The 24,066-nt window shown below is 43.4% G+C and overlaps 3 protein-coding genes across 6 annotated transcripts in view; 2 read left to right on the top strand and 1 right to left on the bottom strand.

Moving 5' to 3' along the window:
• The window catches only part of LOC126035330 (uncharacterized), a 59,134-nt gene extending 39,661 nt beyond the window's left edge, over nucleotides 1-19,473 (top strand). For both annotated transcript variants that reach the window (XM_049793841.1, XM_049793842.1), the window contains exon 2: nucleotides 16,833-19,473. In XM_049793841.1, the coding sequence (XP_049649798.1) occupies nucleotides 17,440-18,534 (1,095 nt within the window). In that variant the 5' untranslated portion in view covers nucleotides 16,833-17,439 and the 3' untranslated portion in view covers nucleotides 18,535-19,473. The remainder of the gene's footprint in view (nucleotides 1-16,832) is intronic.
• LOC126035240 (uncharacterized) overlaps nucleotides 1-24,066 on the top strand; it is a 375,847-nt gene that overhangs the window by 128,563 nt on the left and 223,218 nt on the right. The window lies entirely within an intron of this gene.
• LOC126035241 (zinc finger SWIM domain-containing protein 6-like) overlaps nucleotides 1-24,066 on the bottom strand; it is a 185,916-nt gene that overhangs the window by 31,812 nt on the left and 130,038 nt on the right. For all 3 annotated transcript variants that reach the window (XM_049793521.1, XM_049793522.1, XM_049793523.1), the window contains exons 3-4: nucleotides 20,197-20,345; nucleotides 19,516-19,666 (exon numbers count right to left, since the gene is read on the bottom strand). In XM_049793521.1, the coding sequence (XP_049649478.1) occupies nucleotides 19,516-19,666; nucleotides 20,197-20,345 (300 nt within the window). The remainder of the gene's footprint in view (nucleotides 1-19,515; nucleotides 19,667-20,196; nucleotides 20,346-24,066) is intronic.

Raw genomic sequence — 24,066 nt, 5'->3', positions numbered from 1 at the left:
AAACGAGCCACCAGAGTAAAGTCTCCCTGGAACAGAGGGCGGTGGCTGGGTTTTTCATATGGCAAGGCCTGGCAAATTGACTACATTGGACCACTGCCACGAACACGCCAAGGCAAGCGCTACATACTCACCATGGTGGAAGCAACTACTGGTTGGCTAGAAACATATCCTGCAAACCATGCCACTGCCCAAAACACCATCTTAGGCCTCAAAAGGCAAATTTTATGGCGACACGGTACCCCAGAAAGAATTGAATCAGACAATGGGACTCATTTCCAAAATAACCTCATAAGCTCCTGGGCAAAGAAACACGGCATTGAGTGGGTATACCACATACCGTATCACCGACAAGCATCTGGAACGATTGAGAGATATAATGGACTGTTGAAGACTATGTTGAGAGCGCTAGGCAATGGGATATGGAAGCATTGGGATACAAATTTAGCAGAAGCCACTTGGCTAGTTAACACCAGAGGATCTGCTAACCGTCCTGGTCCTGCCCAAACAAAACCCCTACATACCGTGGGAGGAGATAAGGTCCCCGTGGTGCACATGGGGAAGTGGCTGGGGAAGGCAGTGTGGTAGTTTCTCTGTTGAGAGAAACGCCGCCACCTACTGTTATGCCTCCCAAGTTCAGTTTGCTTCTGCCATGAATAAAATGTTTAACTGATCATTTGGTGTCGTTTCACCTTAATTTAGTCCGAGGGAATTCCGAATTCAACACGACTCCCTGGTCTGTCCAGCCTGGGTCTTGACAGAAGGAACCTTTCAAGGTCACCTAGTCCAACCCCCCTGCAATGAGGAGGGACATCTTCAACTAGATCAGGTTGCTCAGAGCCCCATCCAACCTGACCTTGAATGTTTCCAGTGATGGGGCATCTACCACCTCTATGGGCAACCTGTTCCAATGTTTCACCATCCTCACTGTAAAAATTTTTTTCCTTATATCTAGTCTGAATTTACCTTCATTTAGTTTAAAACCATTACCCCTTGTCCTATTACTACAGGCCCTACTAAAGTCTGTCCCCATCTTTCTTATAAGCCCCCTTTAAGTATTGAAAGGCTGCAATAAGGTCTCCCCGGAGCCTTCTTTTCTCCAGGCTAAATAACCCCAACTCTCTCAGCCTTTCTTCATAGGAGAGGTGTTCCAGCCCTCTGACCGTTTTTGTGGCCCTCCTCTGGATCTGCTCCAACTGGTCCATGTCTTCCTTGTACTGAGGATGCCAGAGCTGGACGCCGTATTCCAGGTGGGGCCTCACCAGAGCAGAGTAGAGGGGCAGAATCACTTCCCTTAACCTGTTGGCCACGCTTCTTTTGATGCAGCCCAGGATACAGTTGGCTTTCTGGGTTGCGAGTGCACATTGCAGAGTCATGTGCAGCTTTTCATCCACCAGTACCCCCAAGTCCTTCTCCACAGGGCTGCTCTCAATCCCTTCATCCCCCAGGCTCTATTGATGTTGGGGGTTGCCCTGACCCAGGTGCAGGACCTTACACTTGGCCTTGTTGAACCTCATGAGGTTCACATGGGCCCACTTGAGCTTGTCCAGGTTCCCCTGAATGGCATTACAACTGGTTCTTATTATTAAGCATCAATACATTCACAGCACTGTCCAAGACAAAAGGACTAAATTTCTTGCAATGTACAAAACAAAACAGAAGATGGGTGTCATGGTTTAACCCCAGCCAGTAACTAAGCACCACGGAGCTTCTCACTCACTCCCCCCCACCCAGTTGGATGGGGGAGAGAATCGGGGAAAAAAGTAAAACTTGTGGGCTGAGATAAGAACAGTTTAATAGGACAGAAAGGAAGAAACTAATAATGATAATAGTAGCAATAATAAAATGACAATACTAATAAAAGGATCCTTGACTTAGTCTAAACATTACTTGGCAACAACTGAAAACACCAGTGTGTTATCAACATTATTCTCATACCTAACCCAGAACATAGCACTGTACCAGCTACTAGGAAGAAAGTTAACTCTATCCCAGCCAAAACCAGGACAATGGGGCACATTGGAAAGCCTTATATAATAGTTATCTTGGGCTTATTTATTTATTTTCAAAATCAAGTGTTAGATTAGGGCACTGAGGAGACACTGTACCTCTTGGCATCTAAAAAAAAAAAGCCAATTATAATACTTTGTAAACAGATTCCCTGTGTTTTCAGACTGAAGCAAAAGCAAAGTGGAATATCTTAACTACATGCGGTAAGTATTTCAATAATCCAGCAAGGTGGAATGCACACTACTGATTACACCATGCCCCTACAAAATGAGTGGCCTTTTCTCTTTCTGCTCCTCAGAAACACCACTAGAAGCAAAGGAATTCACTTGCCTTCTTCAGAAGCTCCACTATGCATGCAGTACATCTAAGAGGCAGGAAAGGGAAAGGATACCCCAAAGTACCAAAATCCTTTAAAAACTTCTTTGGTTTAAAGAGGGAAACTGTCAAGCATAACTACATTGTTAGTAGTGATTATCTTGGAAATCCATGCTATTTTAATGCAAATGAAACATAAGGATAAGTGTATTTCTAATAAACCCGACACAAACCACTTAAAATTTCAATAGATCAACTGCACCCTGCTCGAGGTGACTTCAGGGCAAGCTGCGTGCACATCTGAGATCTTGACCAGCTTTCATGGCTGCCCAATTCCTTGCAGAAAGAGGAGTGAGAGACAAAACTCCCTCACTGAGAAAAGAAGGGAACAGAAAGAGCCTCAGGCTCAGCTCCTGTAGCACTACAAAGGCTACCATCTGGGAGAAGGAAGCATAATGCCAATGACCCCACACTCTTCAGCCTATTTGGGTTTCAAGTTTTTGTGTGTGTGATCTTTCCCCACCACGTGTGTGCATTTTCCTGTATTCATTTCTTCCTCCTCCTTCTCCCCAAGCACCTTCCCCCTCCCCTGACATCTGCTCCATTCTGGCTCTTTCTGTTCACTGTTTCCTGTCCTGCTCCTAGCGCTGAAAAGTCTGAGGAAAACATTCATTTGTGCCCAGATTTTACCACATGCCAACTGGAAGGAGCCCAGAGGATATTCTTCCTTATTTCACTGGCCCTTAAATGTCACCACCAACCTGAAAGCTTACACTGGCCTCAAACAAGAGATTCTCTATTTTCTGCTTAATGACTCCTATATAGGGAAACTGCTGATCACACTTACCCCTTACTACAGATAAGACTTACGGAAAAATGAAGGGCAGCTACTTGTAATTAATTTGTGGGGAACATATCCAAATCCATTTCTAGTGACTTCAGCCTGGAAGCTGTTGTTCACAACAGCCTATACTCAAAAGAAGTTTCCCAAAATACATTCTTGGCATTCTCAAGTAAGTTTACCTGTTTGACTAGCTTTCATGATGTCACCAATGCCACCCGCAATATGAACATATGTCTCATTAAATGGAAAACAAAAAAAAAGAAAAAAACAGAGAATGTGTTTACATAATCTGTTTTTCTAACACAGCTCACTGTTTCCTGTCTCCCTTTCCCCAGGCACCAGATATCTTTTCATATTGGATCTCAGAAGGCTGACACATTCTCCCCCCCCCCCGAACTAAACCAAAAGTAAAGTTCTGATTTGGATCTCTTGACTGTAACCCATGTCTTTCCAATATGAAGCTCCTCACAGCACAATGGCAATATATCACAAACCAATATGCAAATTTCCCCCCCCCCCGAAGATAACTGGAAGTCAAGTCATGCTGTGACTGCAATTTGCTATTAATTTCACAAGGGAATGAATATTAGAACTGTCATACTGCAGTGAAGAATTGCCTATTTTGGTTCAACACTAATCTTTTTGACCCAGAAAAAGCCAGCTTTGCCAAAACAGACCTTTGGTTCAAATAGCCCTCTTTTTGAAAATGCACAGTTGTCATTCATATTTAGTGTGCCTCACACCACAAAGAAATAGGTTACATTACTGCTTTACACAATACATGCATGCCTTGTACATACAGGGGGAACATCAGTACTTTTGTATTTCTCAGTAGACATCCATGCCTCTGACTTCATGAGGGAGAAAGGAACAGCATGCCTTTACACTGATTAGGATTTAAACATGCAAATTGAAAAATATTAAGAAGTATTCAGTCACTGTGAAAGTAGATGTTGTAATAATTACACATCTTGTGTATGCATGTATTCATGAAGCTAAAGGAAGTGCAAGGAATATATGCAGACTCTCCCAAGAGATTAAGCATTGCTTGGTTTTCATTAATCCCATTATATTTTACTCTTGTCCCAGTAAATGGGAGGGTGGTGGTAGAAACAGATTTAGTGGGGGCTAGGACACTGAGCAACACTAAAGATCCGGAGTACAATTCTGTTAGACTGTTTGATTACAGTCTTTCCAAGTGTCCTGGGTTTGGCAGGGATAGAGTTAATTTTCTTCCTAGTAGCTTGGTATAGTGTTATGTTTTGGGTTCAGTATGAGAATAATGTTGATAACACACTGATGTTTTCAGTTGTTGCTAAGTAGTGTTTAGACTAAGTCAAGGATTTTTCAGCTTCTCATGTGTAGCCAGCAAGAAGGCTGGAGGGGCACAAGAAGTTGGGAGGGGACACAGTCAGGGCAGCTGATCCAAACTGGCCAATGGGGTATTCCATACCATGTGACATCATGCCTAGTATATAAACTGGGGGGAGTGGGGCTGGGAGGGATCCCTGCTCAGGAACTAACTGGGCATCAGTCGGCTGGTGGTGAGCAATTGCATTGTGCATCACTTGTTTTGTAAACTCCCATCCTTTTATTAGTATTGTCATTTTATTATTTTTATTATTATCATTATTAGTTTCTTCCTTTCTGTTTTATTACACTGTTCTTATCTCAACCCACGAGTTTTACTTGGTTTTTCCCAATTCTTTCCCCCATCCCACTGGGTGGGGGGGAGTGAGTGAGCAGCTGCGTGGTGCTTAGTTGCTGGCTGGGGTTAAACCATGACACCAAGAAATTGCTTTTCCTAGAAATATTATGCTATCTTGTCAGGGCTGCTCTGTAGCAGCCCTGCTTTGGGTCAGTGTTTTCTCATTTACAATACCTGTATAATCAGTGGCTGAAACTTTGCCTTTGCCTTGGAATTTTACGTTTAATATACTTAAGATCAATCCATTCATTTGCAAAATTAAAATATGCAAGAAACTGATGCACGTTTGACATGTCTTTGCTTTTCCCATGAATGCATGTCCCTTTCTTAAAAAACTAAAACCTCAAAAGCTACCAGGTTAGTAACATTTGATTATTTCAAAGAAAGTGGAGCCAGGTAATTAAGATCATTCCCTTTGTGCAACAGACAAATCAGCTTCAACAGTTGCTGCATACCTGCCACTGTGCCCCATTTGAGCCTAATCAATTCTATTACAAAAGCATCATTTTCCAGCATTGGAAGTGCCAGAATAGTAACAATAATAGGAGACGGAACCTATGACCCCTTTAAAATAGAAGTGTCATCAAAGGATTTTAAAGCGGTTTACATCTGTTTTTTAAACACATGCACACTTTCACTAGGACAGTCACTTGGAAACCTTAAAGAAGGTAGTATATGATATTCATTGCTTCTCAAAAAGAAGGACAAGTGTCTTCAGAATGACTGGCAAAGCCACCTCCACCTCGCTCCTCCAGGAATGTTGAGATCTCCATTAGAACAAAGCATAATCAGAAGTCCCACTGGAGAATGCTTCAGATACCAACAAGTGGCTAAGATAGACAGGAGAAGCTTATGCATTAAAATGTGGAGAGTACCTAGCTGGAAGTACAGAATATCTTTTAAGTCCTCCTCAACTTCATGAAATACAAGAACCAACAGAGATCAGGATCAGCATGAGGAAAACCAATAACAAGTTTGCCAATTTTACCCACTGCCCTGCCTTGCAAGAGCTCTCTGGATATACCCTCTTCCCCATGTGTATTAGGTCTGGCTGGGATGGAGTTAATTTTCCCCATAGAAGCCCTCATAGTGCTGTGCTCTGCACTGGTAGCTAGAGAGGTGTTGATGACACACCAGTGTTTTGGCCACTGCTGAGCAGTGCTCACACAGCATCAAGGCTGTCTTTCCAACATTTCCCCCCCTCACCTCCAAAGGCCATTAGGCTGGGAGTGGGCAAGAGCTTGGGAGGGGACATAGCCAGGACAGCTGACCCAAACTCACCAAAGGGATATTCCATACCATATGACATCTGCTCAGCATTAAAAGCTAAGAGAAGGGAGGGGGGGCATTCATTATTTTACATTTGTCTTCCAGAGCATCCGCTATGTGAACTGAAGCCCTACTTACCAGGAAGTGGCTGGACATTGCCTGCTGATGGGAAGTAGAGAAAAAAATCTTTTGGGTTTTCCTTTGCTTTATTAAACTGCTTTATCTTGACCCATGAGTTCTTTCCCATCTTATTTTCTCTCCCCCCATCCTGCTGAGGAGGGGAGCAATAGAGTGGCTTGGTGGGCACCTGGCAGCCAGCCAAGGTCAACCCACCATACCATGACACAACCATCATATTTTTGTTCCATAAGAAACTAATCCTTGACTCACAAAACAGCTCTCTTCCCCCTTAAACCATTTTTAAATATAAAACCTGAGGAAATTATTAGAAATGTTTGTTTTGAAACATGCAAATTATGTGAAGTTTCTTCACCATGAAGGCAAGCAAGAAGATATAAAGATATTGAAAATGGTAGTTCACAAAAAAATATCTGATCCTGTAATCTACATGTTGACAAGCTGTTGGGCTCCCTCACTCTACCAAGTAGAAGATACTTGTCTTAGATTTTTCTACTTGACTGCTTTCATCAGGTTAAGCATCTGGGATTTCATTTAGAGTTTCAGCTTTATTAAGCTGTCACAAGAGCAGCCTTTGATAACAGTAGCTGCTCCAGTTATGGCTTGGTTTAGGGTTGACAAGTATAACGATTCATTCGTGGCACATGCGAAGCAATAAAAGGTTGTTTTGCATTACAGCTTTAAAAACGTGGGCACTTTTTTCATTTAATTTGTCACTTAGCTTTTGCTAAGAGGACATTTAAATTGCAGTAAAAGGCAAATGGGGCTTTTAGTTTAAATGTAATCCCCATATTTAAATGATCTGTAATGGTGCAGCGTTCAAGTGGGAACACTATTGTTTCACAGTGGGCCCTGATGGTGACATGACATTTGTATTCAGGTCCTGTGTTATCCATGTGGCTAAAGGGCTTCCAATTTCATTTCACAGCCAGAAGCCTGCAGAAAACACCAATTAACTTGCAGATCCCATTTGCCAACAAAACTCAGCCTCTTCTCAGTGTCTGGCATCTGGCAGTGCTCAACATTTTAATTCCAAAGCAGAGCCTTGCAGCCATCATGATCCCTGGGCTGGGGCACAAAGTCAAATTTTCCCCTTTTATTAAGGAAATTCTTTCACTTTCGTAAAGAACAATAAACTTTTACTTAATTTTTGATGGATGAATATTAATGAATTACTGTTGTAGTAAGATTGCATGGACCATTTTTTCTCCTCTAGAGTACAAAGAAGGTTAACTGACCTTTTCTTCAAATCTGAGATCTCAGTTCAACAGGCATCAGCAGATATTTACTGTGCATTTCCATATTCCTCCATTTTACCAATGCAATTTAATTAAAAAGACAAACCAAGGGGCTTCAGAGAGTTAATCATTCTGATATACTTAATTCTTCAACCATGGTCACCGAGAGTTAAACACATTAAGGTCAGCATGTGAAATTTACCTACCTAGACACCATTTAAACAGCAACAACATACAAAATTCCAACTCCACTCTAAACTCTGGAAAGCGCATTCATGTATTACTGTGGCAAGTTGGAAGTGTTCACCAGTGCATCACTGAAGCTGCATCTAAATTCTTCTAGCATGAGAAGTACATGAGCAACTCTTATAGATTTGACCTGTAATCTTAATCTTTCCAATACTACACCTTTGGAGCATTTAGCTCAACCTATTCTTTGATGTACAATAGGGGAATCTGCTTAGCACAATTATATTCTTCCTCCTGATCTAGAGGCTTTAAAATGCAACAAAAAGCCTTACACGTAACTAGCTAGTTAACTTGAGGCCTTTGAATCATAAATTACTTACAGAATTAGGACTTTGTATTAGAAAATTGCTAGGCTCATGCTTAGATGTGAAGTATTTAATTTTGGGTTTTAAATAAGCATCTTCAAACATACAAACCCAATCTGACTTCTACTGAAGTCAACACAATTTACCATAAACTTTAGCAGGAACTCTGATCAGAGCCCAATGTGTCCTTCCAGTATCCTTGGCCAATGCTCAATGCCAGGCAGGAAGCACCAGTTAAGTTCTAATGAAAGGCTCAAGCGACCCAGTCAAGGAGCAAAACTGAAGTTATTTAAGTATGCTTAGAAACCTATGCCAAAATGGAACTGACAAAGTGGCCATATGCCTAGCAGTTGGCAGACAGCATACCAATGCAAGCAAGCCTTTATTAAGCAAAGTCTATATTTACATACTTTACATGTCCTAAAAATCTCCATAACTACCATGTTGCTACCTATCTGTGAAATAAATGAGATTACAGATAAAGCATTTTTTTAAACAAAGACATACATATATGCCACTCCCAGAATACTCTGAATAGATAATACAAGTTAAGTACGCAAAGGCCTGTCCCACTCCCTTTATTGATATTTTACTTCTCTGACATCCTAGAAGATGACAAGATAGGAAACCAACATTATTTCAGAACATAACAATATCATTGCTCCTTTAAACCCAATGTCTGAGTTCTCTGCCACTACTAGCACAGATCAAGGGTCGCCAGGGACTTCCTGCTCTTCCTTCTGTAGTTTGCTATCGTAACTCTGGTCTCCCTTAAAGCCTTCTTCAACTTTTGCACATTCACATGCATGTTTCACCTGGAAAAAGGTATGTGTTTACCTAGAGTGAAACTCAAGGTGAAATCCTAGCAAAAACATGGCAGTAGCTTCTAATTTTCACACAAGGTAGGAGTCAAGTTGGAGAGATTCATCCAATTAACAGAAATTTTCAGAGAACTTGCTAAGCACGAGTGGAAGGAATCCTACTGGTGTGGGGAAGAAATGGACAGGTTACCAACATAAACACAAGCTGGAGGTGGAAGAACCAAATTAAGTTCTACCCTTAGCCTACTGCACACCTGAAGTGATTGAAATGTATTTTCAATTGAAACTGTGGTACACGATCAACATATTTTGAGAGAGGAAGCAGAGCAGTTCAGGACTGAAAAAACAGGGCCTACCTCAGATTGCAAATACAGCAGCCGAGGTAGTGGTGAGGCTGGATGTTGCACTGTGGCTTTTTGGGAGTGGCAACTACAATTCTGATTAAACAGAGGTAAACTAATCAATTCGATTAATCTAAAATATTGCTTATTTAATGCTGCAGGCAGAGAGATTCCACCTTCAGATAGGTGCTGTCAAGATGACATTAATATGTGTCCTGGGTTTGGCTGGGATAGAGCTAATTTTCTTTCTAGTAGCTGGTATAGTGCTATGTTCTGGGTTCAGTATGAGAAGAATGTTGATAACATTGATGTTTTCAGTTGTTGCTAAGTAGTGTTTAGACTAAGTCAAGGATTTTTCAGCTTCTGATGCCCAGCCAGCAAGAAGGCTGGAGGGGCACAAGAAGTTGGGAGGGGACACAGTCAGGGCAGCTGATCCAAACTGGCCAATGGGGTATTCCATACCATGTGACATCATGCCTAGTATCTAAACTGGGGGGAGTGGGGCTGGGAGGGATCCCTGCTTGGGAACTAATTGGGCATCAGTTGGCGAGTGGTGAGCAATTGCATTTTGCATCACTTGTTTTGTATATTCCAATCCTTTTATTATTATTGTCATTTTATTATTGTTATTATTATCATTATTAGTTTCTTCCTTTCTGTTCTTTTAAACTGTTCTTATCTCAACCCATGAGTTTTACCTTTTATTTCCCCCCCGATTCTCTCCCCCATCCCACTGGGTGGGGGGGAGTGAGTGAGTGGCTGCGTGGTGCTTAGTTACGGTCTGGGGTTAAAGCACAACAATATGGAACTGATTAAATAAGAAGAGGAGCCGCTAAGAAAATTCAACAAAACCGTTTAGGTTTATTGGCAGCATGTGGTAAGACTGCTACAGATAACAGATGGAGAACATATTTCTGCCTCTCCTGCCACCTACCAGCTCAAACCACATAAGCGACAAAGCATGAGACCTTCTAGTTTTCAGTATGGTGGGATACAATTTTGCTGTATACATGTCCAGCTTGGCAAAAAGCATTATTCCCCAACAAGCCAAGGCATCAAAAAAATAACATACCAAGAGGGTTGGTATACCTGAAGGCAAAATACTTATATCTATACTCTCTGACAGAGCTTTGCCTGCTCTGATATTAAGGCTTTCCACCACAGAAGTCTATAATATCAACTATAGACAGCTAGTGCTTTATTAGCCTAATGATTCATTTAGAATGAACATAATTTATGCTAAACAGGTTATATCCAGTCTTAGCCCCGTCAGACAACATGCAATCAATCATGGTCATCTTTAACATTTAACAGTGGAAAACATAATTTTTGCTTTTGACTTGTCCTTTCTAAATGAAGTATGTCATTCTTGCTTGGATTTAATTTCATTTAGCTTGATTTTGGTCCTTTAAAATGTACCAAGAGCATTATGGATTTTGGCTTTGTTCTCCGCAGTGTTTACATATTGTCACAAGGAGTGTCATCAGTAAGTTTTGGGTTGTTTTTTGGTTGCGGTATTTTGGGTTTTTTTGTTTTGTCTTGTTTTGTTGGATTTTTAAAAACAATATATATATTTATTTTAATATTCCATGCCACATAAGTCAGGAATAGCAATATTGACCAGAACACATCTCAAGACAGACTCCTGGAAGTCTAGACTTGAAGTGGCTTTCCAGATTGAGAGCACAGGTAACTACTCCAAGTTCCATGAATCACAAGGCAATTCCATTTAGGCTGTGTGTCTTCAACTTGCTTTGAGAAAGCCTCCAAAACAGCATCCAAAACCTTACTACAGCTAAGATATAGACAATTCCTTCACTCATACACTCACTGAATTCTCTTTTAGAGAAACAAATTCGATTTACCACTGTATTTTAAATAATTTAGGTTGTCTTTTATCTCTTTTATCTTCTATATGCTTACATACCAACTAGTTAGTAGTTTGTTCCAGTACCTTACATCTAGGAAAGCAATGCTGATGGTTACTTAATATTATTCTTTCCACTCACCTACCCACTTTTAAAATATTGGTGACATTTACCTTAAAGTTGTTTTTAATTTCCCCTCCCTATCACAAATTCCTACAGATTTTGAGAACTTCTGAAGCAGCAGTTCAAAACTCTGTCAGCAAGTTTCTGGAACACTTTAGAGCAAGTGTCTTCAGATTTTACCAGTTTAAATATTCCTTTCCGATTTCAGCCTGTGTTACTTTCTCCGTTGTACAAGTCACATATCTGGTCACAACTGACCTTTCCTATAAAGCAGTGTTAATTGTTATAGCCCTCTTATTTGATCTTCTTTCCTCCTCAGTAGTAGACTTCTGCTTTCCTTTTTTGCTATCTTCTCATACTCTTAATGAATCTTCTATTTTGCCTTCTATGTCTCTCTAGTTGTGAATCGATTTCTTCCTTAACCTTTTGTGGTAGGTTGACTCTGGCTGGACGCCAGGTGCCCACCAAAGCCGCTCTATCACTCCCCCTCCTCAGCTGGACAGGGGAGAGGAAATATAAGAAAAGGCTTGTGGGTTGAGATAAGGACAGGGAGAGATCACTCACTAATTACCATCATGGGCAAAGCAGACTCAACTTGGGGAAAATTAACTTAATTTATAGCCCATCAAACCAGAGGAGGGTAATGAGAAATAAAACCAAATTTTAAAACACCTTCCCTCCACCCCTCCCTTCTTCCCGGGCACAGCTTCACTCCTGGATTCTCTACCTACCCCGTGCAGGGGGAGAGGGAATGGGGGTTACGACCAGTTCATCACACGTTGTCTCTGCCGCTCCTTCCTCTTCAGGGGCAGGACTCATCACACTCTTCCTCTGCTCCAGCATGGGGTCCCTCCCATGGGAGACAGTCCTCCACGAACTTCTCCAGCATGGGTCCTTCCCATGGGCTGCAGTTCTTCACAAACTGCTCAAGCATGGGTTCCTTCCACGGCCTGCAGTCCTTCAGGAGCACACTGCTCCAGCATGCGTCCCCTGTGGGATCACAAGTCCTGCCAAAAAAACTGCTCCATGGGCTCCTCTCTCCACAGATCCACAGGTCCTGCCAGGAGCCTGCTCCAGCACGGGCTTCCCACAGGGTCACAGCCTCATTCAGGGTACATTCACCTGCTCTGGTGTGGGGTCCTCCATGGGCTGCAGGTGGATATCTGCTCCACTGTGGACCTCCATGGGCTGCAGGGGGAGAACCTGCCTCACCAGGGTCTTCACCACGGGCTGCAGGGGAATCTCTGCTCTGGTGCCTGGAGCACCTACCTCCCCCTCCTTCTTCACTGACGTCGGCGGCTGCAGAATTGTTTATCTTACATGTTCTCACTCCTCCCTTCTGGCTACAGTTTCTGTGCCCCAGCAACTTTTTTTTCCCTTCTGAAACATGTTATCCCAGAGGCGCTGTAGCATCCCAAAATTGGAGCGACTCAGGTTCGTGGATTTCCTTTGTCAGAATTAAGGTGAAATGACACCAGGGGAGTTCAAACAACAATCAACATTTATTCAACCTAGCTAACCTTGCCCAAGTACAAGTGAACTTATCAATATGAACCTTGCATCATGTCATTAAGCCGCTGTTTGAAAAGAGAAGGGAGGTGTAGAAAAAGAAGTGGAAAAAGGAACATGAAACTGTCAGAAGGAGAGCCCTCCCATTGAGTCATGAGGTTCAGAGCAGACCCCCTTGCTTTCTGGACTCCTTCTCAAAGAGGAGCCCAGGGGCGGCTGGATCCATCTCAGACTTGGTCAACAGTTTATATTTAAAAGGATGAGCTGTATGGACTATGAAAAAGAGAGAAGAAAAAGAGGGGGGGGGAGAGAGAGAGAAAGAGAGAGAAAGAAAGAAGGAAAGAAGGAAAGAAAGAAGGAAGAAAAGGGTTTCACCAGTCCTGGGTCCAGCATTGGTCCAGCCAGCATAGAGATCCAGTTCCTGAGGGTGCGCACTGAGAACTCGTTCTCCCTTCTTTTATAGTGTGTTAGTCGGTGGTCTCGACATGCGCAGTTCACGTTCCCGGGGTTCTCTGGAATCGGTCAGTGAGCTTTGGGGGAGTTCATTGGGGAGTTGCCTCTCTTTCCCTGCTGGCATGACCACTTAAGATAGAAGCACAGTCCCATCCTCCGTGGGGCCCCCTCTTCCAGGTGCATACGCTGTGCTCCTTCTCCTGGTCGCTTAAGATAAGGAATTGCGGCTTTGGAGAAGCATGGTCCCACCCTCTGTGGGGCCCTCTCCTCCGGCCACACTGTTCTATTCAAAAAACTCCAGCGTTTTTACAGAGGCTGTCTTCTCCACCAAAGTTTTTAATGAATGTTTGAGACATTGACTATAATTTGTCAGACCATCACACCACCCCGTGGCTCATTCGCTGGACTTTGTTTCTTGTTCATATCATCTTCGTCTGTGGTGATTTTAATACAGCAGATAGTAGGAGAAGAGAGAGAGGGACAGCTGAGGATAGTAAGCGGCTAATCATACATCTTACTATGGCAAGGCCTGCTATTAAACTTATAAATCCAATTAATATCATAAGTCCAGTATTTACAAGCCATTTTCCCCATCCCCTCAGTCCCAAAGACCCCAAAATGGAATATAGCCATGAGTTTGGACTCCAACCATCAAACCAGTCTTTTGACTGCACTGATTGAAATAATTCAGCTGTTTGATCAGCAATCTCTTTCATCTTTGCCCAGGCTTCTTCAATGGAGGTCATGGCATTATGAATGGTAATACAACATTGGGATTCAGTCAAGGTTAACATACCACACACACCTTGTTCTTTTAACAATAATATATCTAAGGCTAAACGATTCTGTAATGCCATTTTTGATACTTGTTGCACTTGCAGATTTAGTTCTCCAAAGGCATATCGAGTCCAATTACTTAATACATGCACTTGCCAAGTTAGATTTTCTAGCACCCATTGGTGCCGAACAATAAACCCGGATGGCGCAAAGAATGCTTCTACCTCTAATGATACCTTCTGTCCCCAGGTATAATAATAATCAGGTTTTAGAATGCTTTGAATCCACTTCTGGGTGCTACTTGGGTCATCAAGTTCTCATTTTTTCCTTTGAATAGGTGGTATGGTATTTTCAAAGATTTGCCTGGGGCACATAGTAGGAATTCCCAAACCACACCGCAATCCAGCCTGTTCGATAACATTCAAGTGCGAGTACATTTTCCCATCTGAGCACCCCCAGACAGTCCCCTCGGGGGCAGCATACAAAGCATTTTGACAAGTAGCTGCATCTCCTCGGGGTATTTGATTATCTTCCCCCACCTTATGTCTTGGGAAGTGGTTAATGGGAATTCCACATTTTAGCCAGGTATTAACATTATTGGTGATCTGATTACATTGGTTATCCCGGTTTCGGTATCCAAAATTAGGATATCCCCAACAGGTGCACATATCTCGAATTAAGGTTCTAACTTCCAAATTGATCCATGTTTCAATGGGATTGCTAGCACCTGTGGTACAATCTATAATGTGGGTACAGTTTAACAAATGGGCATCATTGGGGTTGGGCGTGCCCACGAATTCTTTCTTTAATAAGTGAAGAGGTTGGTTTTTTTAACATGTGTTTCACTGACCATCCCTAAGCAGTGTGGGCGCTATTCATTAAAAGATATTGTCCCTTCCTGTCAGGTATGTGAACACACCAAGCCGAATCCCATTTTACATTATACTGTAATTCAAAAGGGGTAATTTCCGGGGAAGCAGGCCAAAAGGGCACTAGATTACAAGATATATTGTGATAGGAAGGGCAGCCTGTTATTTTCCACCAGGATGGAGAAGGTGGGAATCATCTGGAATAGGCTTCCTCGAATCCTGGAGGACACGGTGGGCTATGACTAACACCAATTTCGCGACTGACCTCCAATCTCCATCGCTTACAAGTTTTGTTTATTAAGTCAGGCCACCCTGTGTCCTGAGGGATCTCATAGAAGGCTGCTTCATCTCGCCACCATCTGCCAGAAGAGGTATAATCACTTTGATACTGATACTCAAACGGAGCATCTACTAACCCTATAATGCCATTGGTCATATTATGTTTTCCAATATTGAGCTTCATGGGTATCAAACTGAATCTAATCCCCTGCTCGGCAGAAGTAGGAATCTGAATACAGATCCCCTGATCTGTTCTATTCCAGACATGTATGAATTCTTGTATCACTTCCCAAGCTAAATTGGGAGGTCCTTTCCCCTTGTCCAGATGCACCAAAGGCAAGAAAGGCAAGGAGGAAGGAGTTCCAAACCATCTTTCCCTGTTGTATGATAAAAATATCACAACCAAAATCAAACAAACAATATAGATAATGGCCCACTCATCAAGTGAAAACATAAGTCCTGCCGTGGGCTTCTGATAACCTGCAAAATATATAAAAAAATACACAATGATTAGAGGGATGGGATTGGAGATGTCAAGCAGTGCTGCTAGTGGTTGGGATCCATCCGAGAGGCTGAGGTGCACCCTCCAAGGCGCTCATGCAGCTTCTGTAAAACAACCTCATGCAGGCCATGTGCAGGATGTGTTACTTATTATAGATGCATACAAACTAGCCTTAAACTTCAAGCTCTCTTGACTGGAATTGCTCTGATTAAAGCATCCATAGATCAGCAGAACGTGCTCATTGTGCATAAAAGGCTAATAAGTTTATAGTGACCTCTTGCTCCCGTGTGGCATCAACGGAACATTGCCTGAACTTTGTGGCGAAGGAACCACATCCTAACCAGGTAAAAAAGCGACCTCTTGCTATTACGTGGCATAGGTGCCGCTGCAAGAACTCCAACGTGGTCTGCTGCCAAGCTCCCTATGTCCTCCCCCCAACTCAGGAATCCTGAGAAGTCAACACAGCATCACTAGTCAGAAATACAAAAGTAACAAAGACATAAGCAAGCAACCAAGCAGCTATGGTCTTAGTACTATAGCAGAGGGTTGGGCTTATATTGTGCATCTTAACTGATATGTTTGTTAGAATCCAGCTAGTGGGATACAGAAAAAACATATTCCCATCAGCCATTTAACATCGGAGCAGCTTTAATTCAGGACATGAAGGTCCACTTAGAAGGATGGGACAATCCATCGGGTATTGATACGATGCTCCTTCCCACAGGCGTCTGTGGCTACCCAGACATAAAGGTTAAGGGGCATCTTTAGGGTTAGGGGCACTTGCCCCACAGTGGGTAGTTCCACTAATACTGGTTGTCCAGCATAGTGGAGCAAGTGCGCAGGGTCTTTGCCACCTTTCGTCCCTGGAACAATAGAAGGAGCTGTGGGACAGAATGCTAGGAGTCGGGGGCAGCCATTTGCTGCCCACCAGCTATTGATTTGGTATACTGCTTCTGGTACTCGCGAGGCCCACCCTGCGTCATGGGGCCTCAGAGCTCGTTTTAGAAGTCCGTTCGTTCTCTCCACAATACCATTAGCTTGAGGGTAATAAGGGGTGTGAAAAACCCACTGGATTTCCTCATCCTTAGCCCATTCTTGCACCACTCCAGCAGTGAAATGGCTCCTATTATCAGATTGAATTGACTGAGGCTTGGATAAGCAGCTAAACCATACTTTAAGACTTTTCACTGTATTTTCTCCTGTTGCTCTGGATACAGCTTCAGCTTGTGTTAGTCCTGATACCACCTCTACTCCTACTAACACATATTGTTTTCCCTCTGATAGCCTAAAGGGGCCAATATAGTCAATTTGCCACGTTTGCCATAAACCTTTGTTTGTCCTTAAATGTAGGGGTTGCTCTTTTAAAGGGTTATATTTTTCCAAACGAACTCGACATTGACCACATGCAGAAATAACAGTGTTACATAATTCTCATGTAACGGCCCATCCTCTACTAATAGCCTCTTTGTACAGGTCTTTACTCCCTGAATGGTGTGATGGGTTGACCCTGGCTGAACACCAGGTACCCACCAAAGCCGTTCTATCACTCCCCCATCCTCAGCTGGACAGGGGAGAGAAAAATATAACAAAAAAGCTTGTGGGTCGAGATAAGGACAGGAGAGATCATTCACTAATTACCATCACGGGCAAAACAGACTCAATTTGGGAAAATTAACTCAATTTATTACAAATCAACCAAAGCAAGGTAATGAGAAATAAAACAAAAACTCAGAACACCTTCCCTCCACCCCTCCCTTCTTCCCGGGTACAACTTCACTCCCGGATTTCACCACCAAGCCCCCCCAGAGGCACAGGGGGACAGGGATGGGGTTTATGGTCATCACACGTTATTTTCTGCCGCTTCACCTCCTCAGGACGAGGGCTCCTCACACTCTTCCCCTGCTCCAGCGTGGGGTCCCACCCACGGGAGACAGTCCTCCACGAACTCCTCCAACGTGGGCCATTCCCACGGGCTGCAGTTCTTCACGAACTGCCCCAACATGGGTCCTTTCCATGGTGTGCAGTCCTTCAGGAGCACACTGCTCCAGCGTGGGTCCCTCACGGGGTCACAAGTCCTGCCAGAAAACCTGCTCCAACGTGGGCTCCTCTCTCCACAGATCCACAGGTCCTGCCAGGAACCTGCTCCAGCGCAGGGTTCCCACGGGGTCACAGCTTCCTTCGGGAACCCACCTGCTCCGGCGTGGGGTCCTCCACGGGCTACAGGTGGATATCTGCTCCACCGTGGACCTCCCCGGACTGCAGAGGGAGAGCCTGCCTCACCAGGGTCTTCACCTCAGGCTGCAGGGGAATCTTCACTGCGGCGCCAGGAGCATCTCCTCCCCCTCCTTCTTCATTGACCTTGGTGTCCACAGGCTTGTTTCTCTTACATGTTCTAACTCCTCACTCCAGCAGCTGTTTCTCCCTGTCCCAACTTTTTTTTTCCTTCTTAAAAATGTTATCACAGAGGCATTACCACTATCACTGTTTGGCCGGCGGCGGGTCCGTCTTAGAGCCGGTTGGTATGGGCTCTCTCTTGAATACAGGGGAAGCTTCCAGCAGCTTCTTACAGAAGCCACCCCTGTAAACCCGCCCCGCTACCAAAACCTTGCCACACAAAACCAATACAAATGGCCACGCTTCACATGCAGCCACTCCAGAAGGTGTTCTCATTTCTCTGCTTCACCATCGGTGGCAAGACTGTCTAGACGTGTTAAGGAACCTACTTGGTTATTTAGGAGGTGGGCCGGGTTATCTCCTGTCTGGTGTGCAGCAACCCAGCCTACCAAGAAAGATCTCTGCTTGGCGATATTCAGTATTTCTTCCCATTTGTCTCACTGCCACACTGGCACTTGGTTTACTTCCCATTGGTTTTGTTCCCAAAATGGTAACCATTCAGTGCATCCTTTAAACACTGCATAGGAGTCAGTATAAATGTATACTGGTTCTGTTGGTCCAGCATTGGTCCAGCCAGCATAGAGATCCAGTTCCTGAGAGTGCACACTGAGAACTCGTTCTCCCTTCTTTTATAGTGTGTTAGTCGGTGGTCTCGACATGCGCAGTTCACGTTCCCGGGGTTCTCTGGAATTGGTCAGTGAGCTTTGGGGGAGTTCATTGGGGAGTTGCCTCTCTTTCCCTGCTGGCATGACCACTTAAGATAGAAGCACAGTCCCATCCTCCGTGGGGCCCCCTCTTCCAGGTGCATACGCTGTGCTCCTTCTCCTGGTCGCTTAAGATAAGGAATTGCGGCTTTGGAGAAGCATGGTCCCACCCTCTGTGGGGCCCTCTCCTCCGGCCACATTGTCCTGTTCACAAAACTCCAGCGTTTTTACAGAGGCTGTCTTCTCCACCAAAGTTCTTTAACAAATGTTTGACACACTGACTATAATTTGTCAGACCATCACAGGTGCTACCACTGTCACTGATTGACTCAGCCTTGGCCGGTGGCGGGTCTGTCTTAGAGCCGGCTGGTATTGGCTCTGTCATACATAGGGGAAGCTTCTAGCAGCTTGTCATGGAATCCACCCCTGTAGCCCCCCCCCGCTACCAAAACCTTGCCATGCAAGCCCAATACACCTTTCCAGTTTAGTGCTAGTGGCTTATATACTTACCCTCAGTTGTGTAGCTACATTTCCACTTTATGCTTTATTCTTTTTAGATCCTCAGGTACTTACAACCTCTTGCAATCATACTTATTTCATACCATGCTGCTTCTCCTCCAACTGTAATTGTCTCATATAGTAGATCAGAAATTCAATTTCACCCAACCTTAACTGAACAAGCAAACCTGCAGAAAACTCTAACCTGCTTTACCTAGTACCAAGTAAAATTTCTCTCCATCCCAAATATGTTTCCTCATTATTCACATGAACACCTAAATGATTTTGAAGTCTATGCATTTACCGAGTTCATCCCAGAGCTGCCTATATTTGTCAGTCATTGCAGTTCCTTGTTGTCTCCAAAGCGACAGACGAGGGTCAGCCATGAACTGTTCTGTTATCAACGTCAACATGCGAGCTCCATTTGAATCTCTCATCTTTAGCATCTCTCGCACCTAGGAAATGAGTCTTTTAATACAAACTTGAAAAAAACAAACCAAACCACAGTACAGGCAATATGCTGCAGTGTTAAACATTTCATCTCTGTTAAATAAGAGATGTAATTTATATATCTGATGTGAAATTTTCAAGTAGAAAAAAATAGTCTGCCTTCCCAATTTTAACAACAATTTTTACTTTCAGTATCCCATTGCAATTCTGCAAACACACTTCTTCCACAAGTAATCCACAGGTGTATTATGCAAGCTGCTGCAAGACCATCATTTCTACAGGTTTCTCCAACATTTTGGGGGTAGGAAGGAAGAGAACAGCAAAACTGCAGACAGTTGAAATGTTACTTCATATCCTTAAACTGATCTCAAGACACACCAGATTGTGTTCCATTGCATTATTAACTTGCCATCATGTTCCCAAGGCTTTGTCTTGTTTTAGAACAAGAGGACTTTGACTAAGACATGAACAAGTACAGACCAGCTGGGGGAGTGGGTTGAGAGAAAAGAGGGAAGGTTTAGAGTACTCAACATACCTTTGCAAAAAGCAAATTGAGCTGCTTCCCTGATCCATGGTATCCGCCCTGGGAGAGGAAGAGTTTAACCTGTTCTTGGACCTGTTCCTCATCCAAATGCCAGCAGTTTTCATCATCTATGCTAGCACCTGCTGTTGGGTCAGGAGCACCTGCAAACAGCAAGAAGAGAAATCATTATGTTTGCGGTGGGTTAACCCTGGCTGGACACCAGGTGCCCACCAAAGCCATTCTATCACTCCCCCTCCTCAGCTGGACAGGGGAGAGAAAATATAACAAAGGGCTTGTGGGTTGAGAAAAGGACAGGGAGAGATCACTCAACCAATTATCGTCACGGGCAAAGCAGACTCAACTTGGGGAAAATTAACTTAATTTATTGCCAATCAACCAGAGTAGGATAATGAGAAATAAAACCAAATCTCAGAACACCTTCCCTCCACCCCTCCCTTCTTCCCGGGCACAACTTCACTCCCAGATTCTCTACCTACCCCACCCCAGCAGCCTAGGGGGGCGGGGAATGGAGGTTGCAGTCAGTTCATCACACGTCTCTACCGCTCCTTCCTCTTCAGGGGCAGGACTCATCACACTCTTCCCCTGCTCCAGCGTGAAGTCCCTCCCACAGGAGACAGTCCTCCATGAACTTCCCCAACGTGGGTCCTTCCCATGGGCTACAGTTCTTCACAAACTGCTCCAGCATGGGTCCTTTCCACAGGCTGCAGTCCTTCAGGCACAGACTGCTCCAGCGTGGATCCCCCACGGGGTCACAAGTCCTGCCAGAAAACCTGCTCCATGGGCTCCTCTCTCCACAGATCCACAGGTCTTGCCAGGAGCCTGCTCCAGCGTGGGCTTCCCACGGGGTCACAGTCTCCTTCAGGTGCATCCACCTGCTCCAGCGTGGGGTCCTCCACGGGCTGCAGGTGGATATCTGCTGCACTGTGGACCTCCATGGGCTGCAGGGGAACAGCCTGCCTCACCATGGGCTTCACCATGGGCTGCAGGGGAATCTCTGCTCCGGCACCTGGAGCATCTCCTCCCCCTCCTTCTTCACTGACCTTGATGTCTGCAGGGTTGTTTCTCTTACATGTTCTTACTCCTCTCTCTACCGTTTCTGTGCCTGCTGTAACTTTTTTCCCCTCTTAAATATGTTATCAGAGAGGCACTACTACTATCGCTGATTGGCTCGGCCTTGGCCGGCAGTGGGTCCATCTTAGAGTCAGCTGGTATTGGCTCTGTTGGTCATAGGGGAAGCTTCTAGCAGCTTCTCATAGAAGCCACCCCTGTAACCCCCCAGCTACCAAAACCTTGCCATACAATCCCAATAGAATGTTGTATATAAACAAGAGAGGTTTGTGGGTCAAGGGGATAGGAGTACTGCAGAGGTTTTTAGATTTGTTTATTATCCTGTTTTGGATATCTTGACTTTAATCTAAAGGTTCTTTAAAACAGACATAAATTTCTCCTTAGTAGTGTTAAGCACTTAAAAATGACAGCCTCTGAAAAGGTATTTAAATAAACAGTATTTTATAATAAAACATTAAAATCAAGGTGAGTTTTTTCCTCCCATCTCAGCAACTATTCTAGAATGCTTTTACAAAGGAAATTACACTTTACATAGTATTTCAACAACTGCAACATTAAAACCACTCTCCCTAAAACACCTGTGTAATTTTTGTACCTTCAGCAGTCTTGCTCAGGTATAAGTGACTGCTAGTGACCACTGCTACTGATTAACATGAGGAAAATCATCACCTCGGTGCCTCTGAGCTGTGATGGCTCTGCAAAGCTAAACAAAGAGTAAAAAAAAAAAAAAAAAAAATCTCCAAGCAAATCCAAAGTCTTTAAGCAGTAAAGGCATTTCCATCATATATAAGAGTTACAGCTGTGTAAGACTATGGTGCTTCTGAAGGAGCATTTTTACATGGACAATGTCATCAGCACAGAGTCAATTCAGAGCATCTCTACCTGAATTAGCCTAGTGCCAACTAAGGTGACTGGATTTATATCAGGCAGTGCTTTGGCCATGGGTTGCTCTAACTGAAATTTTGCAGTTGAGATCAGTGATTTTCCACTTTTGGCCTCTTCTAAAGGCTGACAAAACTAAAATAAGTTCTTGCACCATCTAACAATCTATATATTTCTGAAGAAGCCTGCACCTTCACTGGATATTTTTTTAAAAGGTATTCAAATTGAAAAGGTTGAAAAGCACTTATCGAGACTGTCATGGAAACAACTCAAAGTAGTGCATCACCATACCAGATGTAAGGTATTTTAAGCATGCCAAAGACTCGTTAACTTGACATTTTGATTTTGGGCTTGTCACAACTGTGTAATCTCTATCTCTGTTAGGTTTTGAGAAGATGTTAGAAATTGAATTGCATAACACAATCTATCACTTTTAAATCCCAGATCATGTTACCTCTGTAGCCAATACTAAAAGAAGGATACTGGCAGGGAAGGAAAGTTACAGGGTCAGATTTGTAAAAACTTGTGTTCAAAGAAGTCCCGAGAACATGAAAAGCCAAGATAGCTACAACTCTTCAGGTGGCTAGGAATTGAAAGATGTATAGAAACATTGATTCTATTGATTTAAGCCTTTATTTCACAATTGCAGCTCTACCATGTAGTTGAATCTTTTAAGCAGTTGCAGGGAATGCTAGAATCTTTATTCAATGAAAATACAACTGGAAGATTTAAAGGGTCAGAGGGATGTCTTGTTTACTAGTTGCTGAGAGAGTCAAAAAAAGTCTTCCAGCTCAGCAACTTCCTAAACTGCCTCCAACTTCAGAGCCTACAGCTGTGAACGCTGCACTGCTGTCCATATAGAGAGAGAGAGAGAGGTTAATAAGAAATTGTGTCTTTGAAGATGTAAAAGAACTCTCCTGCCTTCCACAGGAACCATAAGTGTCTCAGAAGACAGGAATCAAGCCCAAGACAGTACAAAACCCAAGGAATGAAAAACTTCCTCTTCTATGAGTGCTTCCATCTTTACTATGTTAGTTTTAAGGGGCTTTCAATTCAGCCAGCTACATGAAACACATGCTGATAAGTCTTCAGTTGCAAAGAATGATATAAAAATGGAAATCAGGCTGCACAAGAACAAGCAGTGCAACTGTTGAACAGACCCAGGTTTGCAGTATCACCTTGCAAATAGTTTAAATATTTCATTGCTCTAAAACACAGAGAAAAGACCTGTGAAAAGGAACTATATAAAAGCACCAATATACAAAACACACATATTTATCCCTCACTTCAATGGAGATTTATCTTTAAACAGTCTTGATATGGTTACTTTTAAGTCATATTAAAAATAGCCTAAGATTCCTCAGCTAAGCTTCCCTATTTAGGGAAAAAACAAAATTCCTTCCATAACTGTTTACATTTTATCAAAAGCTCATCGGTCAGTTTGTGCTAGAAGGTTAAATTTCAACACAGATACTGCAAATTCTTTAAACAGGGTTCCTTTACAGGAACAAGGGCACTCACTGCCCCATGCCAGCGGCACTGCCCCCACCAAGGCCTCTTCTCCCAGCGCAATCCCAAATATACCTTCCCCAGGGGCTCAGCATTGCTATACTTACACCAGTGTTATTTTCATGCCACTGGGTTAGAAGACCATAAAAGCTGAAGACACCAAGCTGAGGGTCTGAGCTCTACGATGCTATTCAGCACAGTACTACAGATACTTCCAACTCAGAGCAATATTTCCTCACAAGATCGTATTATAAGCTACACTCAGTACGATCAAAATTTTTAATCGGGATGTATAAAGAAATTCCAGTATACATGTAACTGGCACCAGCTACGGTTGTAATTCACTGATCTTTCAACACCATTAACAGTCTTCAGCAATAGCCATGGACTAACAAGGCATAG

The sequence above is a fragment of the Accipiter gentilis genome, chromosome W (genome assembly GCF_929443795.1).
Source record: "Accipiter gentilis chromosome W, bAccGen1.1, whole genome shotgun sequence".
In the NCBI taxonomy this organism is placed as follows: domain Eukaryota; kingdom Metazoa; phylum Chordata; class Aves; order Accipitriformes; family Accipitridae; genus Astur; species Astur gentilis.
This window is presented reverse-complemented; position numbering and strand designations above follow the sequence as displayed.